The 25,471-nt window shown below is 41.8% G+C and overlaps 2 protein-coding genes across 3 annotated transcripts in view; one reads left to right on the top strand and one right to left on the bottom strand.

Annotated features, from left to right (window-relative positions):
- Positions 1 to 23,613, bottom strand: part of nt5dc1 (5'-nucleotidase domain containing 1) — a 113,259-nt gene extending 89,646 nt beyond the window's left edge. For both annotated transcript variants that reach the window (XM_034204535.1, XM_034204536.1), the window contains exons 1-6: positions 23,010 to 23,613; positions 21,091 to 21,182; positions 16,047 to 16,118; positions 15,854 to 15,963; positions 15,249 to 15,328; positions 15,076 to 15,157 (exon numbers count right to left, since the gene is read on the bottom strand). In XM_034204535.1, coding sequence (XP_034060426.1) covers positions 15,076 to 15,157; positions 15,249 to 15,328; positions 15,854 to 15,963; positions 16,047 to 16,118; positions 21,091 to 21,182; positions 23,010 to 23,102 — 529 coding nt within the window. In that variant the 5' untranslated portion in view covers positions 23,103 to 23,613. The remainder of the gene's footprint in view (positions 1 to 15,075; positions 15,158 to 15,248; positions 15,329 to 15,853; positions 15,964 to 16,046; positions 16,119 to 21,090; positions 21,183 to 23,009) is intronic.
- col10a1b (collagen, type X, alpha 1b) lies at positions 7,658 to 14,971 on the top strand. Its single transcript, XM_034204534.1, has 3 exons — positions 7,658 to 7,783; positions 8,249 to 8,381; positions 12,514 to 14,971. Exons 2-3 carry the CDS (start codon positions 8,264 to 8,266, stop codon positions 14,367 to 14,369), a joined length of 1,974 nt encoding a protein of 657 aa, XP_034060425.1. The 5' UTR covers positions 7,658 to 7,783; positions 8,249 to 8,263; the 3' UTR covers positions 14,370 to 14,971.
- Positions 23,614 to 25,471: the final 1,858 nt, after the last annotated feature.

The following is a 25,471-nucleotide window of genomic DNA, read 5'->3' as shown; positions in this document are numbered from 1 at the left end:
GGATTTGTAGCTTGTTAAGACGTTTGGTGGGAAGGCCTGAGAGCAGACCCGGCACCAGAACAAATCTGAAGGGAGGGCATATGATTTTCATAGGAGGGCACACAAAACCGTCATGTGCTGCGGGCCTGCGGCACAATATATATCAAACAGCAAGGCCAACAGCAGTGCGTAAAGACGCACACTATCGCAAATACATACACAAATAAAAGGCAACATACACTGAACAAAAATATAAACGCAACACTTTTGTTTTTGCTCCCATTTTTCATGAGATGAACTCAAAGATCTAAAACATTTTCTATGTACACAAAATAACCATTTCTCTCAAATATTGTTCACAAATCTGAAAAAATCTGTGATAGTGAGCACTTCTCCTTTGCCGAGATAATCCATCCCACCTCACAGGTGTGGCATATCAAGATGCTGATTAGACAGCATGATTATTGCACAGGTGTGCCTTAGGCTGGCCACAATAAAAGGCCACTCTGAAACGTGCATTTTTGCTTTATTGGGGGGGTCTGGGTGGGTCCGAAAACCAGTCAGTATCTGGTGTGAGGGGTAGGATTAGGGTTAGGGGTAGGGTACTGTTGTGAATCGAGTGGCCCATGGTGGTGGTGGGGTTATGGTATGGGCAGGCGTATGTTATGGACGACGAACACAGGCCACTCGATTCACAACATTACCCTAACCCTAACCCTAACCCTACCCCTCACACCAGATACTGACTGGTTTTTGGACCCCCCCCATACCCCCCCAATAAAGCAAAACTGCACGTTTCAGAGTGGCCTTTTATTGTGGCCAGCCTAAGGCACACCTGTGCAATAATCATGCTGTCTAATCAGCATCTTGATATGGCACACCTGTGAGGTGGGATGGATTATCTCGGCAAAGGAGAAGTGCTCACTATCACAGATTTGTTCAGGTTTGTGAACAATATTTGAGAGAAATGGTTATTTTGTGTATATAGAAAATGTTTTAGATCTTTGAGTTCATCTCATGAAAAATGGGAGCAAAAACAAAAGTGTTGCGTTTATATTTTTGTTCAGTGTAGAAACCACTTTTGAAACATTGTGTGCGTGGCAGCACAAACACTGGTAAATCACGAGCAAGGCACACTGGTTAAGGATGGCAGCTTCCTCATCGTTGCACTCGGAGAGAAATAGAGACGGAGATGATGAACTGTTTAAACTGCCTTGGGCATGGTTTATTTTCCTATGCACTGCAGGTGCATCCTTTCACTCAACCGAGCTAACTTAGAACATTATTTTGGCCAACTCTGCATCTTTGTGCAGCGTACTCAAACAGCGATAGGAAGAGCCCACTGCCTGACTCGGACATGCTGTGGAGTGAATCGAGTCACCTCTGAGAGGGAGTTGGTTGACAGCTAAAAAAGCTATAATATCAACGACACGTAATAACGGTTCCGTGCCAGCTGATCTGCACCAAAGTACTAATTTCCTTATTTGTTTCCTCGCGTATCTGTCTCTCTCTCCACAAACTCTCACATGAAATGTGTTCTTTTGATGCGGCATGTCTTAGCAGTCCTTTATCAGTCTGTAATGCGTGTTTCCAGTGGCATAAACCTTTGACAGTAAAAGGCAGGATCGTAAAATCTCCGTCAAAATCCAGTATTACCCGTCGGCCTTTACACAACTCTGACGAGGGGGGGAACTGTTTCGTGAACTGTCAACGGGGGGGGCGTGAACTGTTAGCGCTGTGTTATGCATGCCCACTGCACCTCGCGGGAGTGCGTACAGCGTAAAGCAAAAACTTGCAGACATTTCAATGATTTGTACGGCAAAGTTAGGTTTGGAAACGGTATCATTTACTTTTTGGCGGGCATGCATAACACGGCATGACACCGGAGCCATGCTGCGGGGAAACTTTGGCGCTGTTCCGAGTTCTAATCTGTCAAAGTGACGGACTGCTTTCATATTTTTCCGTCATTGTTAAAAAAAATCTGTCATAGACGGAAAATATTCGGTTAACGCGACCTCTGCTCAGAGCTCACAGCTCCTCATATCTGTTCAGAAACTGGACAAAAGTTAAACATGAACAAACCACAGACTGTCTGTGTCATGGCGAATTCAGTCGCTGTTGTATCTGTGTCTGTATCATGTTGTTGTGAGTCCGGACGGAGCAGCTACAACGTTAGCTTAGCCTGATCTCCATTCAGAAAACACATATTTTAAAAGGTTTTTCGCCTGCCGTCTGTCTGCAAACTTGTCAAAGCATTAAAGCATGGTTTTTACCAACCGGTATCAGTATGTAGTCATTCCGGCATCATTTTGAAACGTGTATTACAATTAAATCACGGTAAAATATGTTCATTTTGTTGTAGTCCGTATCTACCATAAGTGCAGTGAGTTCAAAAATATGCAGCATCACTTGAAGTCAGTCTATTATTTTTGGGAGCGACAAGGAATGTCTCAAATATACGTTGATCAAGTGGCACCTGCTAACGGGGTGGTGGATGATAGGCTTACATCTAAAAACTTTATTTAAAAAAAAACATATTTTTTTAATCTTTTGTTACTTTTTTTCGACCGGTCAATCGCGATCGACTGGTTGGTGACTACTGGCTTACACAGTAACATAGGCTTGGTACGGCTATACTCAACTCACCTCGACTCTCCTCCAGGTTTACAGCCCAAAAACCTGTGAGCCCTGCCTTAAGCTTGGCCATATTTTGTTGCTGCTAACCAGAACCTCTTCACTTTTATTAGAAGCAGGTCTTTGTACCATTTATTCAAGGTAATATAATGAAATCAGGGGAAACTAAACTAATTTAGAAAGGCATTAGACTCAATTAGGTTATCATTGCAAGGACCTCAAACATCTGCTTGCACGATTTCACACACAAGCATTTCATTGTTCATGTTACGACCAAAACAAATCTATAGATAATTAACAGATTTTTATCATTTTAATAAATGTAATTTATTAATGCTATCAATTGTATTTTTGACTCATCTGATGTATTTTGTGAGTTTTTGGTTGCCACAATCCCGGTAATGAACGAATATGAGTGTAATATTTCTGTACGTATTCAAAGACCATGATTTCCGTAGAGATCTCAGCTGCCAGACAGATTGCAACATCTACGCCTGTAGAAGCTGCTGACTATGAGCTGCTGAGGGAGGAACAGAAAAGTGAAAAGTACTGCTCATTATAGCACTTACTCAGTTTTGATTAAGATAACTGGATTTAAAGCAAACCATTACCTGCACATATAAATAAATCCTAAAATGAGAGCAAAGCCTGATTTCATAACCGCAATATTTTACGTCTCTGGCTTTAATTCCTCCTTCTCATGAAACCAATATTCTATAATTCCATAAAGACTTGGGCAAAACTTTGTCTGAAGGGAAGAAAAGAAAATCCAGAAGGATGCAGTGAAGGCCTTTGATTGCTATTCTGAATTACAGTTAGCCTCAGGTTGGTCAAACTTCCAACCATGATATTTTCTTTTGGTCTGTAATTGTAGCCAACACTCAGCCAGGAGGTTCGGCTTCAGTCCTTCCATTCATAAAGCTCCAAGTGCCTCTTAGTGGCGTTTGGATATTAAAACTTTAAATCTTAACCACCCTCACTTCCCAGCTCCAACACTCTATCTTTAGCTCCTGCTTTCCACTCTTTCGTGCAGGCATGCCTAGTCATCAACCTTCAATTACTCAGTCCGTTTTCTCAGGCCCCACAGCATCCTCAAGACGCTGGCACCAAAAACAGTCAACAGTCAGAACCAGCAAAAGCAAGGCAATACAAATACACGTACAAATATGTATATTATACTTCTCAGCCAGAAATAAAACTGTGATTTTTAAACCAAATGCTTTAAAGGAATAACAATTTTGTATTCCTATATTTTGAGTTACTTTTCACATGGAAACCTCAACTCATTTTTGGTCATCTAAATTAATTTCATTTTTGTATTATTTAAGGTTCTTGTAATATTGATTTTCTTTACAAATCTACTAATAAATTAGCCAGGACAATATTAGCCTCTGATATTAGCTTATAGTAGTTGCTGTGCAAAAATGAAAAAGACATATTTGAGCTGATTTAGACACTCTGATCTGTCCTGCTTAGTACATGTCTATGTGAAAAGTGTTGCTCTAATTACCATTCATTTCTCTTTAGTTCACCTCCGCTCTAAATGTGACTTTTAGCATCTTTAAGCTCATTATTTTGCAGACGTAGATAGCGATTAGCTGGTGAATATATAGTGACATTTAGCAGCTAAAGGGGCAGATATTATTCACATGAGTAAACCTAAAAAGGGGTTTATTTTCTCATGGCGTTTCTGTTGAAAGAAGGAACAAAGTCCTGATAAATTACTGTCGCATTATTTGAAGTCTCATAATCCTTTGGCATCTGGATGTAGCAATTGCAAAGTTAGCCTATTTTATTAGATAATGAAATCATTCTCAAAGGGAGACATTGAAGACGGTATCATTGTGGTCTCAGTATAGCACCTACATATCATAAGTCAAACATCAAACCAGTCCCACCACAAAGAACCAATATTACAACATTATGTAACATTGTGTAAACCAGAAAATAATAGTTCACATTTGATCTTCTCTTCAAGGAGGAACAGGGGGCAAAACACATTCAGCCGATTCATTCAGACACACAGATGTGACTGGTTTCAGGCTAATGTGGAAAACAGAGCTGTGCATGTTGGGGGCAAGCCCTGTCCTCAGCAGAGGTAATTAAAGCCACCAGAGAAGCATTAAGTCACGTGTGGAGTGCAGCACTGTTTGGAGGGGCAAAACAATGGTTACAGACCCTTCCCAGAAATACCACCCAGCCAGCCTGCTGTGAGAGGAGAGCTCCTTATCGTGCTCTCCTGCTGTCCATACAAAACATCGCCCCTCATAATTACATGTTTATGCACAATAGACAGCGAGCTAACCCAGAGACCTTTCAAATCTAAGGAGTCGTTTACATTAAAACCTCACAGTGGCCAGATTTAGATCGGGAGGCATTCATTCTGACACACCAAAAACAAAAAAAAGATCCCAATGAAATAAAAAAGCAGCCCTGCCTCGCTGTGGTCACAGCCACTTTCATGATGAGATGCAGTGGCATATCTGGAGCCAAGAAACTCGTTAAATGTCGACTCCACCCCCACACTACTCTTTCATTTATTCTAGGAGTTCACCAAAGATGCCCGTGGCTCAGGGAGCGCTCACCTGCGGTCGCTGATGTTGGCAGTTTAAATAATATGGAGTCAGGAAAGAAAGACTTCACTAAGCCCAAAGATATCTTACACAGCGGTTTGAACATAAGGATCACCATGTTAAATGATCCTGTCTAGTAGTTAACAAGATTATATCTCACATTCCCTGACTTGATTACTTTAACATTTCAATGCTTTAATAATGTTTCTTATTATGTTGCTTTATCTCCTCTTCGTGTGAATTAATCATATTTAAAAACAGACGACCTGTATTCGAAAATTCTCATTCTATAGGTAGAATAGTGTTTTACTTATCAAACAGGTTTCCCAGTGTTTGAGCTGGAGATATACAGCATGTGACTGAGTGTGGATATCGCAGCCCATCTGTCACATTCCTTTTCACTATCCAAGAGTAGCTGTAACTGAATGGCCCATACTTCACATATTTGTCCCTATTTTTGAGGATGAACATTGAAAACAGTACATGTGCAGAAAGATATAAACAGCTTATTGTGATATGAAGTTTCTACTAAACAGAGATGTGTGCTCTGTTGCCAGGCAACAAGCAGAGATCCCAGCAAGTCTCTCAGTAGCTGTTTTTTAGTCTTCAACCCAAGCTATGCTGAGTTGCTGCTAGCTAGGGCCTTGTTTGCACATGTGTGTGAAGCGAAACACAGTCTTGTCAACAGTTTGATGCTCTTCCCCTAAGTGAGAGTTGGTTTTGGAAAGGACGTGCAAACGGAGGCGAGGAGGAGGAAGGCTGCCGGCAGAGAACCGAGGAAGTTACCAATACAGGCTCCAAATTCTTCAAAACATCCTCTCTGCCAATGTTTTATGAGAAGGAAAAACGTTGACACACTGTCATGCCTCGATGACACACACTGCATTTTGGTGAGAAGCACTGAGTGTAAACAGAACCGACTCAACGGGGTAACTTTGATGCTTCTCTTCTTTTGTTCATCCTGAATTTAGACAACAAACCAACCTTCAATTGGTACATCCATCAAAGTACTATGTGTTTATTAAAATAAGGCATAAAGTAACAATATACTGCTTAAGTAATTTAATTGTATTTAATGCTACATATACTTCTACTCCACTTTTAGAGGCAAATTTCACTCATAGTTACTTTTTACATGTAAAAACACATAAAATATGATCAAGATGCAGTACTGTACTAAGTAGTATTTTACACAGTAAATCCCCATATTGACAATCTACAGCATTTAAATGGTCCATGTAATTGTGGACATGTATTAGTTGTAAAAACCGGATAATATAATCTATAATAATAATAATGTGAAAATAGCCATTATGCATACTGAGAACTTGTACTTTTGATACTTGAAGTATATTTTGCTCATTATATTCTAGTAAAGTAACATTTTCAATTCAGGTATTCAGATAATTTTAAGACCATAGTATTTGTACTAAAGTAAAGAATCTGCATACTGCCTCTGTTAATACATTACATTTGACATTGCAGCTTGATCTACTGCCTTAGTGTATAATCACTATGAATTCCCCTGATCAGAGGATGCCATGTATGCAGTGTGCACACATCAGGTACAACAAAAGCCTGTTCCAGGTTCCTCTGCTGCTCCTCAGAGGATGGGGCCGCTCAGAACACCTCTCTACTGCCCCCTGCTGTCTGTAGGCTGCACTGTGGAGCCCGGCAGCACACCACACCACACACCGGTTTGTAAAAATCATAGAGGATAAACAGACAAAACCTGCCAGCATCATGACAGGCTTCACTGTGTGAACATTAGATTGGAACACAAACCCAGCCGGTGGTGAGCTTAATGCATCTCAATGAGTGAGGAGTGACTGTCAAACCAAGACATTTAAAAAGAAAAGGGATCCCACTTCTTTCCAGCATGCATTAATGACTGGAAGTCATTTTCGATTGAATAAAAAAGAACAGGAAAAGCTTGTTACACACAGTCTACCACATCCTCCCCAGAGTCTTCAGACTGGGGGTAAATATTGTCCGACCGACAGTCTTTACCTTTTCCAGAAAAACACCCTGTCACAAGGACTTGGTCAATACAATGATGTTTTTAGCTATGAACAGTTTGCACACCCATGCTAAAAAAGGACCCTAACACTCCTGACTCATCCGTCATAAAGTGCAAACTCTGAATAATGTGTATGTATGAATGAATGAACGATGTTAAATTCAAGATCTGAACCTCGGCGTGGCACACATTTAAATGCTGATCACTAAACCAAGTAAAGGAAGCAAGTCAATTATAAAAAGTGAATTTGAGAGGAATCCCTTATTGTTGCACCGTACAGACTGAGAGGGGGAGACGGGGAGGAGAGAGAGGCCTGTCACTTCAGGGTGACGGTCCTCCCTCTCAGACATGGCACCCGTCATTAAAGATGACATCAGAGCAGGGAGGGCCCTCCACGTGAGGAACATCATCCCTGATGCTGCAGAGCCGCTCAGTATAAATACGTAGAGCCTGCTGCTGAGGGGAGAAGCAGCTGCCGCTCAGACAGACGACTCCACAGCTAAGGATATAACAGCGCAGTGCCGGGACAGCAGTTTCCAGACCCCCCCGCTGTTTCTCTGGAGCATTAGCCTACCCGGTAAGGTGTTTTTTGGTGATTTGTACTCAGTGCATGGGGGACTCCCAACTGCAGCCTGGCTCTCACTATAGAGGGCCACTGCTGCTGTAATCAGCTCTGTGCTATGGCTGGGTTTCCCTTGGAGACATTTTGTGTTTGTGATGCAATAAGTTTCACAAAAGAAAATCCTTATTCAGAAGTGTTACAAATGGAAGCTTTCCACAAAGACTGCTCACTTCAGCCGCCTAAAACTGATAGAGTAAAAAGATCTGGATACATTTAGAAATGAAAGCTTGTGATACATATGTGCAGCTACCTCCCCATCCTGTTAGATGACCACTGCACTGCAGTGTCAGAGTGTCAGTGTGCAGAGGAGCAGGTGCAGAGACACTGAGGTTATATTACATGGTGACCTGGTTGCTGTTTGACATTAAACACAAAGCGAGCAACAATGCTTCTTCTCATTATCGAATTCTGTCTTTGCAGGTTGAGCTTCCCAAGATGGACCTGAGGGTGACGAGCGTTCTTCTCGTCCTCCTAGCTTTGGCTGAGGCGACCTCTGATAGGTACTACCATGTGCCAAAAGTGAACAAGGGCCCCTATCCCGTCAAGAGTCACGGTGAGTCACTCATGTCTTTTCCCACCAGGGTTGTTAAAACCTTTTATTATATCAGCAATCATGAAGATTTAGTGTTAAGGAGATCTGGTATCTGATCTGAAATGTTTGCAAATACGGAAGGTTAATTTAACTCAGTGAATAAAGCAGGAACATAATCTACTTATGATAAGCATAACAAATAAACTCAGCAGAAACTCTATCAGCACCACATATGACACATATGACAGGTACAGCCTACAATTTCATATAACAGAATTTTGAGTGTTTGAGAGTTTTGAAAATACAACATTCCTCTGTGAATGAACTCAGGAGGCACTGTGATCCACTGGCAAATCCAATTAGGGTAATACCTTAACCCACTGATCTGAAAATCAGGGTAGCCATGTGAACGCATCGTACTGCATCAGAACCTGATCAATAAGACACATTTCTTAACCGAGTGCAGCTTCTACTCATTTCCCTAAACATCATTATCCCCCAAACTCTGACTCTTCTCTTGTGCAGCCTGGCAAACTGTTGGCTCACACACATCAGGTAATGAGGCTTCTAAAACTCTATTAAATGTCATCAAGGTGCACACCCAGCAAGGTCCAGCCCCCCCTCTGATTGGCTGAGAGCAGAAGGCTGTGGTTGAACTGGCTGAACTGCTGTAAATGATTCTAACTGTATCAAGCTGTGAGGTGGGGTACAGCTGTAAAGGGGCACTTGTGCCCTGTATCACTAATGACTGCATCTGCATGTGTCATCAACTACCAAGATAGTGTATACACTGTATTTTAGATCACAACTAATGATTCAAATGATGTGTTTGACCCCTTCACCTTTATTCCAGAGGTTTTGACAGAGGTTGTGATGTGGTTTGACTGTGAAAATGAAAATAGAATAGAAAGTCAACAATAAGAGCCCACATTTGACAAAGCGCACAAACAGATGCTGTCACCACGTTGCAGGCACACCCTGGCAAAATGCTTTGTGTTATTAAATTCACGCCACGTAATTACAAAGAAAAAGAAACACAGACCGCAGAGAAACACTTTCGCAAGATCAAACAGTAAATCTAACAAAACACGGTCAGTTTACAGGAGCTTCACCGAATAAAGGGGAGCTTATTTAAGACAGGTAAATGAAGCATAATACGTAATGCTCTGAACATAAGCATAGCAGTGCTTTAGAGAACAGATTCAGATAGTGTGGCCAGTGTGTGGTAATTTTGGCTGCTAACAAGTCCACTTCTGGCACAAATACCCGTATGGGGTTTCAGGCACAGTTTTATGTGGTTTGAAAATCACAGACCTGTAAAAGCATTGTTTTCTCAAAACCCCATTTCAAAGAGAGGCCAACACCATAGGTTTGAGAGTAATAATCATAAGTTGGTAGTGATGCATCCACAATTATGGCATAGAAAGGAATGTAGTCTGATAGCTTATTATCAAAGGTCTTTGCTTTGCATAGTTCATGCTGTTTTTAAGTTAGAGTCGGGGTGTAGGAGAGTTTATGTAGGACATAAGATTGACTTCAAACTGAAATTGAACAGACATTTAATGGCAGATTTGTCCCATGTAAATTAGATTTAAGCTAACGAGTACAGTAAGTCAAATGGCAACATTTACGAATCGTAAATTCGTAAAATTGTACAGTTCCTCACAAATCGAATGAAATCCTGACAAAGAATTAGGAGAGAAAACAACAAGGGGCTTATTCCCAATCTGGCTGTCCCCTTGTTGAGTCAAATAAGGAAAAACTATGTATTTTCTGCCATATATTGGTTTTATAGGGTAGGGTTATGTTGACTTATTCTCGAGTAAAACAAACTGACACTCCAAGTTGGTGTTTATACATGCACTCATTTGACCTTCACCATAAACACTACACTAAATGCATCAGGCGGATGGTGACAACTTGCAGACCACTAGCTATGTGTTCAAGGCCATGGGTAGTGTAGGAAATTGAGGGGTGCAGTAAAGTGAGGGCAAATGCAACTGAAATGCACAGGAGCTGGTGTGTTGCCAGCAAACATAAGCTTGGTAAGAGCATCCCCACAGAACCAGTGGTGTTGTGAAGACTCTCATGAGAAAAAGGAGCGCTGTCCCCACAACCTGTCTTACTATATTAACCTGTTAGGCCCCAAGCCTTTTTTTCAGGTTTCAGGCTCGAAAATGACATTCCCAGAACAAATGACCATATCTTCCCTTCTAAAAGGGTTAAATTAATAATCTTTTTTCTTAAAGTAATGATAAACCTGTGAGTTGGATGTAAAAAAAGTCAGAATCAATATAGATGTTTTTTATTAAAGAAAATTCAGATTGAACATAGTCAAAAACTGTAAATTATAGTGTCCGTCCAAAAAATATTTTTTACTTATAGTGAAAACTAACCTTGAATGATGGGTTAGTAGACTAAAAGCTTTAGGAATCCAAAGTACAACATATAATAAGTACCCTGTATCAAGATTGATGCAAAACAAGTGATATTTGACCTTTTTAGACAGATTTAGCACAAAAAACTCTTCTGGGGCCATTTGGGTGGATTTTCCTTATCTCTGGCCCCCCTTGTTCGATTTTGACATGTGACATCTCTTTCTGACCGTTAGAGTCAATAGAATCCAAGGGAAATCGTCCCGCACACACTCATGTTAAAAAAAAATGGTGGCCTCTCTGCGCATTCTAGCTTGCGGGGAGGGGAGAGGGGAGAAATATCGCTGCTCTGATATCAAGCAACGGAAAAGCTGTTTTATTGCTTATGGATTATCAGAACATTTCAAAGGGGACGCAGTCACATTGGATTAACCTATGGATTAACTCCACCATCGTTTTTTATCGTTTTAATGCCATTGAAGACCAGTTTACACCAGACAAAGACGAAGGTAAGCCATGTTAGCGTTGTGGGCTACCTAGCGCCACTTGTTTTGATGTACATTTTTGTTGAAAACGTCGCGAGTTTGTATCTTTCAGTGTTGAGGTGGGCACCGTTAGATTCTGTGTTTCCTTGCGATCATAAACGATGTGTTGGATGTGCACCTAAGATAAGTAATAAGGGAGCTAGGAGTGATTATCGGTGCAGTAATAGGTTAGCATTTTTCGCTCAGGGGTCATTTAGATGCTTCTTATGAGACTTGTGTTTTGTTTTGGTAAAAATGGTTTGTATCGTCAGTTAGCTGAGATTGTTCTCGTTAATCTGGTATAACACATTAATAGGTTCTTAAATATTAAGATCCCCTGAGACACAGTGTCGTGAAAAAAAAAAAACAAGGGTACCGGCCGGCGGGGACCTTGGGGCTTAACAGGTTAAAGAGTAGTGTCTTATGGACAAGAGCAGTGATTCTCAAATGGGGGTACGCGGACCCCTAGGGGTACGTTGGGGTACTGCAGGGGGTACATGAGATTTAAAAAATAAATCAAAAAAGTTAATCAAAAAAATACCATGCATGATTACAAAAATAATCTTAGTACAATAAGTTAAATAGAAAACACAATTGTATATAAAATATTCCTAGAACCACCAATGGGGTCCTCATATAAACATGTCAAATTTGTGTATTGTATTTTATAGTTTTGCATAATATATAATTGTGTTCATTGGTTTGTTAAACAGATATTACTTCAGTTGAAAAATCAGTTTAAATTTGTTGTCGTTTTGTTATTATTATTTTCATGCATAAAATGAAAATATCCTTAGTTTGTTGTAATGCATGCATGAAGGAGGTAATACATCACACACTGAGGGAACATCACTATATTGGAATTATTTGTATAGGCTTTTTCGATCAAAAATGTTCGGGGTCGGTCAGGGGGTACTTGGCTGAGAAAATGTTTCAAAGGGGGTACATTACTGAAAAAAGTTTGAGAAGCACTGGAGTAGAGTACCAAACCTAGGGTTATTCAACTACCAAGATGGCATCTTATCTAATACAAGTAAAGGCAGAAGGTTCTTCAAGCACTTCTTGATCAAACACACTCGTGTTCACTGACAACAATGTGGAATACTGTAAAGAATCCTTTTTACATTAAAGGACATGATTGAGACAACATTCTAAACCTAGTTATAAACATTCAACCAAAAGAGGAAAAAAACAGGGACATCAGGATGTGTGAATAAATAATGACGTAAAATATTTTGTTTATGTATTCCCTAGCCGTTGAAGGCCAGCCAGGTCCTTCAGGGCCTCCAGGTGAGCCAGGACCAATGGGACCACCTGGACCTTCTGGGATGAGTGGTACAGGATATACAGGACCACAAGGCCCAGCAGGACCTCCTGGACCCAAAGGCTACTCTCAACCAGGTAAACCTGGTGCCCCAGGGGGCTCTGGAAAACCAGGTACCCCTGGCATTCCCAGTCATAAAGGTGAACCTGGCCAAACTGGACCAATGGGTGCCAGAGGTTCACCTGGTCCACATGGAACACCTGGACCTGCTGGAATTTCTTCTTCTGGAAAACCTGGACAAGGTGGCATGCCTGGGGCAATGGGACATAGAGGAGAGTCTGGTTTAAAGGGACATCCTGGTATTCCTGGTCTTCCTGGCAACAAAGGAGAGAGAGGCATTGGAGTTCCTGGGGTTCAAGGACCATCAGGCATGGTTGGACCAATGGGACCATCTGGAATGCCTGGCAAATCTGGAGTTGGTAAACCTGGTGCCACTGGCTATCCTGGAGAACCTGGCAAGAGTGGCACACCTGGAAGAGATGGCACTTCTGGGCCAATGGGTATGCAAGGACCTAAGGGTCATACTGGGGCTCCAGGTATTGGAGCACCAGGGAAATCAGGCCAGAATGGTACCCCAGGTACGCATGGACCTATGGGTGCTAAAGGTCCACAGGGTCCAGCCAGTCAGCCAGGATCCCCTGGCATGCCAGGTGTTGGCAAAACGGGAGAATCTGGAATACCAGGTAGCAGAGGATCCCCCGGTACATCCGGAACCACTGGACAGAAAGGAGAGCCAGGCCCAACTGGTTTTACTGGTCAGCCAGGTGCTCCTGGTCAAATGAGCCCAGCTGGTCCACAAGGTTCAAGAGGATTACAGGGTGAGGGAGGCCCAGCAGGGCCTAAGGGCGACATTGGTATGGTTGGCGCACCAGGCCCAAGAGGAACCAAGGGTGAACAGGGAGCTCAGGGTTTCACTGGTAAACTAGGTTCCTCAGGTGCAGTAGGTCCTGCAGGACTTCCAGGGCATAATGGACTTCAGGGTCCAAAGGGTGCACAGGGCCATGGAGGTGCACCAGGAGTCCCAGGCTCAAATGCTGCCCCAGGACCAAAAGGACACACAGGACCTGCAGGAGGACCAGGAAAAAGTGGTGATAATGGAAGACCAGGATCCAATGGACCAGTTGGGCCCAGCGGTCCATCAGGTCTTCCTGGACTTAAGGGTAATCCTGGCCTTCCAGGCCCACCTGGCCCAGCTGGCATGACAGCTAAGGGAATGTCTGGTCCTCAGGGTCCATCTGGAATTCCAGGTGCCAGAGGTCAAGATGGTCATCCAGGCCCTGGTGGTCCTCCTGGTCCACCTGGCCCACCAGGAGAGATGATGTACCACCATGAGAAGAGCATGCCAATCAAGTCCCAAGAGGTTGTGATGTCCCATGAGATGATGAAGGCCCCAATGTCCGCTTTCAGTGCTGTGCTGACCAGAGCCTACCCCCCAGCTGCAACCCCTATTCAGTTCGACCAGATTGTTTACAATGGGGAGAACCATTATGACCAGCACAGTGGTGTGTTTACCTGCCAGGTCCCCGGCCTCTACTATTTCAGCTATCATATGCATGTCAATGGTGCTAATGCATTGGTGGCCCTCTACAAAAACGAGGAGCCAGTTATTTTCAGCTATGATGAGTACAACAAAGGTTTCCTGGATCAGATGTCAGGCAGTACTGTTCTCATGCTGCATGGTGGTGACAGAGTCTATGTTCAGGTCCCTGATGAGGAGAGTAATGGCATATTTGCAGCGGATAATGTTCACTGCTCTTTCTCTGGGTTCTTGATTGCCTCTACGTGATTTCAGAAATTCAAATAAATCTCAAAACCTTTCAAAACATTAACAACTCAGAGCAACAGATCAGTATATAAAATCACAAATGTAGTTTTAAAAAATATATATGGTGCTAATTTTCAAGTTTCACTGCCTCATAAAGAACTTTACAAAAAAAAACTTTAATTTGCCAAAGAATTTATCAATTGAAAGACCTGGAGTAAAATCTTTAAAAAGGATGGTTAAAAATTATCCTTTTTCCCAAGTTAACCATGTGTGTGCCTTTGCCATTTTTAGAAACATGAAACAATATTGGAAGATATGTTAAGTGTTGCTTTACAACTGCCTGTAAAATTTACAGCACGTCTTTTATTTGTATTTGTTTTTATTAATGTCTGATATTTAAGACTTCTTCTGTAATATACAAATACGAGAATATGCAAAACTGTTGTACTAAATGTTATTCGAGATCAGCACATTCTCACAAGCACTGTGACCAGTAAACCAACACAGCATGAGAATCTCAAACTGCATTTTTTTTCAAAACAATAATGTCCCATTGGATGTGTTAAATTATGTACCACTTGTTGACCAAAACACAGAATAAAACTTCTAGTTTGAAAAAGAAAGTATTGTGTAAATTGTTTTTTCTTATTTACAGTATGGGTCCTTTTTAAACCATTAGAAATAGGCAACAAATGATATTTTCTGATGTTTGGCATAAAAGGCATACCTTTGAAGGCAGATGTTTTATAATTGTGGTCGATGGCAGCAACCATGTCTTTCCAAAAGTCGGAATTCACCTCGTTTCCTCGCTGTTCACAAAAACATGAATTAACAATTTAATTGTTTTTCCACATGAAAATCTCAACCATTCATTTGAAACCATAAATTATGAGATATTACCTTATGCAACATGTCCACAACTCTTCCGCAGAGGAGAGCCCCTGGCAGGTCAAAGTAGTTGTCATAGAAATAGTATTTTGCTGCAAAGACCAAAGAAAAAGTCTATGAAATCTAGTGACAGGTGATGTGAAGAAAAGGGAAATTCAGAAGCTTTAAGAAGCTTTTTGGTACTTTTTCATAGTCAATGTATAACCTAGAGTAGATGGCGGTCAGCCCACTTTAAAGAAACAGACAGGACTACAGGGAGTGAGCAAAGCAATGTCCTGCTGTGGACAGGGGAAGCAGCATAATGAATTTAAGCAGAGATTTGTGGCATTGTTTAACTTTGGTGTTTTGAAGAGAGCACAAATTACTAGCCTCATTGACCGTTACAAAAAGGGCTGTCTGAAAGCAAGATAAAGCAGTGAAAAGATAATAAATAAAGCATACATTAAAAGGGATGAATCTCTTTAGGTGGTAAAATATGTTTTGCTCCAGCCCCTCGTCTGCCCGTTTCTCCAAACAGTGGCCGTGTATACCGCTGTCTACTGTAGTTCAAACACTGACATCCTTAAAAGCCAACAGCATACAACTATTAGGTATAAAGATGGATACAAACATCATACCGGATCTTGTGAAGGTAGTATTGAGGCTGTTGAAATGTCCCCACTCCCTCTTAGGACCATAATGTTTAATGATGTCTTCCGTGCTGAGGTCATTGGTTCCATGTGTCGCTCTAAAAAAGCAAAAAATAACTATTTTCTAATATCTGTTGATTTGGTTGACGGATTAAATATATTTCATGCACTAAAAGCATACCGTAAGACGGTTCCATCTTCAGCTAGCTTCACAAGGTTTCCATCCTCCAGATCCACCACGAGTCCTTTGAAACTGAACAGAAATGTAACATGTTAGAAAACTTTATAAATCACTTCTCTCTTCCCATATACTCAGCTCCTAGAATGAACCACTCAGTGCCGACCAATCAGGACAACAGAAAGATTAGCTTAGTGAGCTGCCACAGTCACATCATTTAAAGTACATTTAACAAAGGTCCCAGCAGGAGTCTAGTAACACTAGACTATCAAATTGTTTTCTTCTTTATTGCAAATACTAGATACCTTACTCTATTTTACTTTAAGATCCTACAGAGGTATTAATCTAAGAGCAAAACATTATTTGGTTTAACTTCTCTCCTTGGTTGGTCACAAGAAGACTTCATTTTATTCATAGGGTCACAAGCCAAACGTCTGTGAAGCACTGGAGCTTAGAGTAGGTCCTGAGTGCGTTCAGTCAATTTGCTTCGGTTTATGTGGTGCATACAAAGACAACCAAGAAATAATACGTAGCAAAACAAAATAAAATAAAAATAACACCGTTATTACATTACATTACATTGCATTTAGCTGACGCTTTTATCCAAAGCGACTTACAATAAGTACATTCGACCAGGAAGACACAACCTTGAAGAAAACAGAATCATATAAGTACATCAGGTTTCATAGAGCCAAACATTTCAAGTGCTACTCAACTGGCTTTAGGTAAGCCAGTCCTTTATTAGTATAAAAGTGCTTCGTTAATAGTTCTAACGCTCGAAGTGGAGTCGAAAGAGATGAGTTTTCAGTTTGCGCCGGAAGATGTGCAAGCTATCTGCCGTCCTGATGTCAATGGGGAGCTCATTCCACCATCTTGGAGCCAGGACAGCAAACTCACGTGTTTTCGCCGATGGGAACTTGGGTCCCCCTTGCAGCGAGGGCGCAACGAGTCGTTTGGCTGATGCAGAGCGTAGTGCACGCGCTGGGGTGTACGGTTTAACCATGTCCTGGATGTAGGAAGGGCCAGATCCATTCGCAGCATGGTAAGCAAGTACCAGTGTCTTGAAGTGGATTCTAGCAGTTACCGGAAGCCAGTGAAGGGAGCGGAGGAGCGGAGTGGTGTGGGAGAATTTAGGAAGGTTGAAGACCAGACGAGCCGCTGCATTCTGGATGAGCTGCAGAGGTCGGATGGCACATGCAGGTAGACCAGCCAGGAGGGAGTTGCAGTAGTCTAGGCGTGAGATGACGAGAGCCTGGACCAGAACCTGAGTCGCTTTCTGAGTCAGCTGGGGACGTATCTTCCTGATGTTGTAAAGCGTGTATCTGCAGCAACGGGTTGTAGCAGCAATGTTTGCAGTGAAGGACAGGCTGTTATCTAGGGTCACACCCAGATTCCTTGCAGTCTGAGTCGGGGAAACAACTGTGGTGCCGATGTTGATTGTCAGGTCAAGAGTTGGACAATCTTTTCCCGGGAGGAAGAGCAGCTCAGTCTTGTCAAGGTTGAGCTTGAGGTGGTGAGCAGACATCCACTGAGAGATGTCAGCTAGACAAGCAGAGATGCGTGCGACGACCTGGGTCTCTGAGCGGGGAAAGGACAGAATTAATTGGGTGTCGTCAGCGTAGCAGTGGTAAGAAAAACCATGCGGGCTAATGACTGATCCGAGCGAGTTTGTGTACAGGGAGAAGAGGAGGGGACCAAGAACAGAGCCCTAAGAGTTATAACAGCTATTTAAAAAAAAACTATGTTAAGACTATTGTAACAAATTCAAAATAAATACAGATCTGTGATATAGGGCCTTCTGTGTTTTAGACCCACTGAATCAAAGTGAACTCATCCCTTCCATATAAATGTTTTTGGAGTTGTTGTTTGAACTCATTCTACTTCCTGATGGCTCAGGACCCCAATAACATAGGGAGGACAAACAGATCAGGCATAATGACACAACCATGGCACACAGCATAATTGTTTCTGAACAATTACTAAGTCAGCTTACTGTCACCCTAAGAACATATCTAGGACTAAAAGACTAATGTCACAGCAGGATTTGGAAAAACTTGTCCATGCTTTTATCTTCAGTAGACTGGACTACTGTAATGGTGTCTTCACAGGTCTCACTAAAAAATCTATTAGGAAGCTGCAGCTGATTCAGAACGCCGCTGCTCGAGTCCTCACTAACAGTAAGAAAGTGGATCAGTCCAGTTCTGAAGTCTTTACACTGGTTCCTCACTAACACTAAGAAAGTGGATCAGTCCAGTTCTGAGGTCTTTACACTGGTTCCTCACTAACACTAAGAAAGTGGATCAGTCCAGTTCTGAGGTCTTTACACTGGTTCCTCACTAACACTAAGAAAGTGGATCAGTCCCGTGCTGAGGTCTTTACACTGGCTTCCTCACTAACACTAAGAAAGTGGATCAGTCCAGTTCTGAGGTCTTTACACTGGTTCCTCACTAACACTAAGAAAGTGGATCAGTCCCGTGCTGAGGTCTTTACACTGGTTCCTCACTAACACTAAGAAAGTGGATCAGTCCCGTGCTGAGGTCTTTACACTGGCTTCCTCACTAACACTAAGAAAGTGGATCAGTCCAGTTCTGAGGTCTTTACACTGGTTCCTCACTAACACTAAGAAAGTGGATCAGTCCAGTTCTGAGGTCTTTACACTGGTTCCTCACTAACACTAAGAAAGATGGATCAGTCCCGTGCTGAGGTCTTTACACTGGCTTCATCACTAACACTAAGAAAGTGGATCAGTCCAGTTCTGAGGTCTTTACACTGGTTCCTCACTAACACTAAGAAAGTGGATCAGTCCAGTTCTGAGGTCTTTACACTGGTTCCTCACTAACACTAAGAAAGTGGATCAGTCCCGTGCTGAGGTCTTTACACTGGCTTCCTCACTAACACTAAGAAAGTGGATCAGTCCAGTTCTGAGGTCTTTACACTGGTTCCTCACTAACACTAAGAAAGTGGATCAGTCCCGTGCTGAGGTCTTTACACTGGTTCCTCACTAACACTAAGAAAGTGGATCAGTCCCGTGCTGAGGTCTTTACACTGGCTTCCTCACTAACACTAAGAAAGTGGATCAGTCCAGTTCTGAGGTCTTTACACTGGTTCCTCACTAACACTAAGAAAGTGGATCAGTCCAGTTCTGAGGTCTTTACACTGGTTCCTCACTAACACTAAGAAAGTGGATCAGTCCCGTGCTGAGGTCTTTACACTGGTTCCTCACTAACACTAAGAAAGTGGATCAGTCCCGTGCTGAGGTCTTTACACTGGCTTCCTCACTAACACTAAGAAAGTGGATCAGTCCAGTTCTGAGGTCTTTACACTGGTTCCTCACTAACACTAAGAAAGTGGATCAGTCCAGTTCTGAGGTCTTTACACTGGTTCCTCACTAACACTAAGAAAGTGGATCAGTCCCGTGCTGAGGTCTTTACACTGGCTTCCTCACTAACACTAAGAAAGTGGATCAGTCCAGTTCTGAGGTCTTTACACTGGTTCCTCACTAACACTAAGAAAGTGGATCAGTCCAGTTCTGAGGTCTTTACACTGGTTCCTCACCAACACTAAGAAAGTGGATCAGTCCAGTTCTGAGGTCTTTACACTGGTTCCTCACTAACGCTAAGAAAGTGGATCAGTCCCGTGCTGAGGTCTTTACACTGGCTTCCTGTCTGTCAAAGAACTGATTTCAAAATACTGCTGCTGGTTTATAAAGCTTTGAATGGTTTAGGCCCAAAATACATTTCTGATCTCCTGCTAAATGATGAACCATCCAGATCTCTCAAGTCTTCTGTGACGAGCCTACTTTCTGTCCCCAGAATATGCTCCAAATATCTGGAACAAACTCCCAGAAACCTGCAGGTCCGCTGCAAATCGTACTACTTTTAAATCCAGGCTGAAGACTATTCTTTTTAAAGAACTATCCATACCTCAGACTGCACTGTAACTTGTATTCATGTATATATTAGCTTGTTTGAGGTTTATTCTCTTTGCTTTTAGTGAGTGTTTTTAAATGCCATTATAATGTGTTTCCGCTGCACTATTTCTAAATGCTCTTAATGTTTTTCCTTTGTGTAAAGCACTTTGAATGCCTTGTGTTGAAAGGTGCTGTATAAATAAAATGGCCTTGCCTTGCCTTAAACAACGTATTTATTTAAAAAGGTATAAATAACCTTTGAATGTATTACTGATTGTAATTAGAGAATTAGTTTGAACATGATTAATACTAAATATGATACTAGTCTTTGTCATTCAAAGGGTTGTAGTAGCTCTGGTTGCACCCCCTTATTACCTGAGTCATTCTGCTTTGCCTACTCTAAAGTAACCAAGAGCCTGAAGGACACTCCTCACATCTTGATTAAACCATTATGATGACTAAGACTAGATTGGCTTGATGCAAATAAACTTGAGTATGCTAATATCACCTTTTCTAGAGACTCTGACTCTTTTAGTCCATTTTATTTATATTTGACTGAAGTCACACATATGGTCTGTTGCTTTCTATAACAATCAATCAAATGTTATTTATACAGCTGAATTACACAAATTACACATTTGTTTCAGGGGACCCTTTCTTTCCCAAAAAAGAAAAAGAAAAACCCCACGATTACCAGGGAACATTTTTGAAACCTTGGTGAGAGCAACATAGATGGGAACCCTCTTCCAGGACGGACAGACGTACAACAGATGCCTTCTTTTGTTGTAGATATGATCATTGAATCATGGGTGTACATCAGTAGCATAAGCTAAATGTAACTTTTGATAAGGCTGTCATATCCAGTCTGACGGTGATTGTGTAGTAGAAAAATAATGCAAACAACATTTCACTCCTAGATTTGAGGAAGGATTATAATAGTGTGGGACTGGCAGAGACACTCACAATGGACACATTAATGGACACTTGTGGTAGAAAACAAAGAGTAAGGCACATTTCTGAGTGATGAATTGCAATATAATCATAGAATTCAATTATTTTAACTTTATGTATTAGTTCTATCCTTTTAGATCAACAGGTACTTCCTGTAGACATCAGCTGCTGCAGTTGCTGACTCACCAGAAGTCCCAGGTAGCAGGAGTGAGGTTCAGTAGGTCCTTGTCATAGCCTTTATGCTCCACCAGATACCTGGCAAAGCTCTCATAGATCAGCTGCAGAAACAAAGAGGACATCATAAGACCACCACCACCAAACACTGAGCAACACAGTCTTAATGCAAATGACAAGGAGGTGTCACTGAATACCAGGAACACTTTCTGCAAGGAGGGTTTCTCTGGTTGGAGGTGTAATGAGAAGACTTTCCAATAATGTTCACAATCAACTATATAAGACACCAGTAATGCTTTGTTTCATTATTTGTAAAACACAGCATTGACATACTTTATCATCGTCATCTTATAACATTTGAATGGTGAACATGGTAGCTCCCAATTCTGACATCCAACAGACACAAGAAACTTTGATAGGAGTCACGTTTGTGTGCTCACACTGTTTTCTTTTTTAGCCGTTTCAACATGTAACTTAACTTAAAATATACTCTCTAACGTTATCTGTGTGCACACTGTTAGGTGCTGGCGAGTACGGTTTTTAACTGGGAACAATGCCATAAGGCTGAGAGTAATTACAGGATAGGCTGTTCATTCACTTTGGTTTGGTATGCATTACGCATTGGTCTTTAATAACACTTGGTTAAAAGAGAAGTCTTGTGCATGGTTGCCTGCAGTAGTGTAAAAGTAACTAAGTAGATGTACTAGTACTGTACTTGAGTACAATGTTAAGAGACATGTACTTTACTTTGAGTGTTAGCATGTGTTGCTACTGTGTACTTCTACTCCACTACATTTCAGAGGTAAATGGTGTACTTTTCCTCCACTACATGTATTTAATCCCTTTAGTTACTTCACAGATCTGGATGAATGATGTGAAATCTAATCAAGTGTTGAATCAGACTTTAGTTCCACCTGGAGTAAATCCACAAGCTACCCTGCAGTATACAAAGTCATTCAAACTAGCTGCACCTTTACCAGCTTTGAGAACACTTGATCATGATCAAATCAAATCAAATTTTATTTGTAGAGCACATTTAAAAACGATTTTGGTCGAGCCAGTGCTGTACATGTAATTTAAACACATAAAAACGATCAATCATTATAAAACACATCGCTTCGAGATTTGTCTTGGCAGATGAGAAGCGCTATATCAATTAAATGTATTATTATTGTATTATTATTATATCATATATTATTCTGAAATGGACCAATTTGCATCGACTACTTTTACTTTTGGTAATTTAAGTAATACTTTTTTATACTTTTACTTGAGTAACATTTTGAATGCAGGACTTTTACTGTAACAGAGTATTCCTACAATTTGTTACTTCTTTTTTTACTTAAATACAGTATATAAGGACTTCTTCCACCTCTGGTTGCTTGTATAGGGACAGCTTTACAGCTAAAAGTCCCATCAGTGCAACAGAGAAAGCGTTATTGAGCATCCCTCTCTGGTTCTCTGTATGAAGTGCACTGCCAGGATTAGTAGACCCACATGTGACACACAGCAGAGAGCAGACATGATGAACCCAGGCCGGATGAACAGGCTGGGGTCCAGCAGCCCCTCGGGTTCGGTCCCTGTGTCACAGGATCCAGCCACGCTTTAGGCTGCGGTGATTTGAGCTTCTGATAATAGTAACGCAATGTGATATGGGAAGCTTGTGTTGCTAATAGGCCCCAGAGAGGATTTATAGACATTGAGGATCATCACGGCCAACCTGTGAGTCCCGCAGAGAGACTGCAGCATCAGGAGCCTCCATCACCGTGCACACCCTCCATTCACTCACACTCTGAAGCCATTTTTCATACATTGTATCCGTGCAGGCAACACACAATTGACAAGAGGTCGAAGAGCGTATTGACGTGCTATTTTTAATCCAGATGTGTTGCGGGTCGAAGCCTCGCGGCCACCGTCCGGCTATCACTCACCCTGGAGGTCTCCTTCAGGTGGTAGCGGCACAGCGTGTGGTCCAGGTCGAAGCCGATAACATCACTGTCCGCCAGGCTGAAGTATTCCGTCATTGTAGCAGAAGCTCCGGAGCCCGACGACAGACACACAGCAGTACGCGACCACTGATGTGTCACTGCGGTCTGTGCACGCGCCTCTCGTGCTGCGTTTACGGTAGCGAGAATACACTTCGGCGCTTTCTTAATCCGAATCAATTATCCGTGAACGGTTAATAGGTTGTTGCCCGTATGCAGCCAGAAGTGAAACTCCTGCTGTGTTCCAGAAGAAGGCGGCAGAGAGGCGAGCGCGGGAGCGTGCAGTGCTTCCGGGTGGATAACGAAACCGTAACCCACAGTGTATGTGCGCAAAATATATTTCGAAGAGAATTCAATTATTAAGGGCCGGATCAAACTGCTCAGATGCCCGGGTCTCAGCGTTAGAGCTGCAGCATTAGGGGATAACAGATAAGAAGCCTTGATCATTCTATCTACTCTATTAGTGATGGGAATTATGGCTCTTTGAAGGGAGCCGGAGCTTATGGCTCCGTTCCTTTGCGAGAGCCGTTCAAAAGGGCCGGTTTTTTTTAAAGGGGGCGGGGTTAATAGGTTTATCTGCAAAATATACCTTTTATAATTCAATCAAATGTAGCCCTGTTTTGACTAATGATTTATATGTGTACACATATCTCTTCAATCATTGCATTTACAGACCATTGTAACTCTCTGATTGTAGAACCACGCTAAAAAAACAAACAGATAGCAACACCCATAGAGTGGCGAAGTCCCTCCCCTTCCGGTGGACCTCCATGATCAGGGCTGCCAACACTCACGCATTGAGCGCAAGCCCCCAGGAAGTGCGCCGGAGTCTGATCAGAATATTCGTGCTGGTCAAACGGCGGTACTACACTTCCTTTAGGTTGCTGGGCCCGGAAACACTTTTTCCCATTGACTTACATTGGGAAAGAGTGGTCTGTCACTCGTTGGATAATTTTTTTTAAACTAAATAAACTACCCAGTATGAACGTTTGTATAGCCCTTATTAAAAACATTCGTTCCTCAAATTGTAAAAATGTGCTAATAACGTTATTCTGAGAGTTATTTCCCTCTGCATTATGAACGCGCATCTAACCCACGGGACCGCGCCGCCCGGCACGTTCAAGTTACGTGTTCAGTACTACATGAGTTTCTCTTTACCCATGGATGCACAATAACAACGGACCATATCGTCTTACTGCCACCCCACGGAGCTGTAATAATGGATATATTGCACATGTTTGCTGTAATTCATCATTTGTAAAATATTATACTACATGGGCTGTATGATGTAAATCTTGTACCGTAAATGTTGTATTAAATAAAGTTAATATTACCGACGTAGATTAACGTTCCTGTAGCTTCTTATTGCACTTGCAATTGTTTTAGTTACTTGTGGGCTACTTAACATGAATAGTCACAGTTACTATCCTTTTACTCCATCACATTTCAAAAAGAAATAGGCTATTGTTATTTTAACTCCACCACAGTAATCCATCATCAGCTTTACTTTTTAGATAAAGTTTTAACTCACAATTGATCATAACAGGCTTCAACATATAAATGTTTATATATTACCAAGTGGTTTCATGTACAACCCACACAAGTATCATGCTAAATGAAGCTCTGTTGCTTGGATATCACTAGATCCTGATGTCAGCGTAATATAAAAGTACATAACGATTGATGTGTAACTTAGCATAATTTACTAGCTAGCCGCTAGCTTCTAACTGCCGCCTCGTTAATATAAATCCAGTACCATGCTGTCATGAACGTGCGGTGCTGTTACGTGTATGCAAATTCACGTGCTTAATGTGAACGAGCCTTTTGGGCGGCGTGGTTAAGGTTGCGCATGCTCTATGAGTGCACATACGGGTACTTCTCAGGCATGCCGGGTAATCTGTGACGTTTCGCTCTCTCAAAAGTTGGGCCATTTTGTCATCATGCGCCATTGAGCAACTCTCATAGGAATGAATGAGGCCCCGCCTCCCACGCTGTATCCAGTTCTTATTATACATCCATGATTGAGCGTGAGAGTCACGCAATTAACCCATATCTCACGCACTCACGCCACACTTGCCTTTCCTCACGCTAAGTTTTCGTCCAAAAATAAATGTATATAAATTAGGGCCGGGACTCGATTAAAAAAATTAATCTAATTAATTAGAGGCTTTGTAATTAATTAATCGAAATTAATCGCATTTTTAATCACATATAAATATTTGACCTGAGAACAGTGAGAAGCAATTTTTTTCACATGGATTTTAGTATACCATTAGGGGCATTCCCACCGCAGTACTTTTCCCACAAAGGTTCATGAGAATTTAGTTCATGAGAACTCTTTGAACCTGAGGGTGGATTAGGCAAATGAAGCCGCTGACGTCACTTCTTCTTCTTCTGCTTTGGGTTTA

This window comes from Gymnodraco acuticeps, unplaced genomic scaffold (genome assembly GCF_902827175.1).
Source record: "Gymnodraco acuticeps unplaced genomic scaffold, fGymAcu1.1, whole genome shotgun sequence".
NCBI lineage: Eukaryota > Metazoa > Chordata > Actinopteri > Perciformes > Bathydraconidae > Gymnodraco > Gymnodraco acuticeps.
The sequence above is the reverse complement of the archived record's forward strand: the minus strand, read 5'-3'. Positions and strand labels throughout refer to the sequence as shown.

Bases quoted from the DNA above. Each gene is read 5' to 3' on its own strand.
- col10a1b (XM_034204534.1), top strand. From the start codon at position 8,264: ATGGACCTGAGGGTGACGAGCGTTCTTCTCGTCCTCCTAGCTTTGGCT. The intron at 8,382-12,513 runs GTGAGTCACTCA...TGTATTCCCTAG, and splicing joins CTATCCCGTCAAGAGTCACG to CCGTTGAAGGCCAGCCAGGT.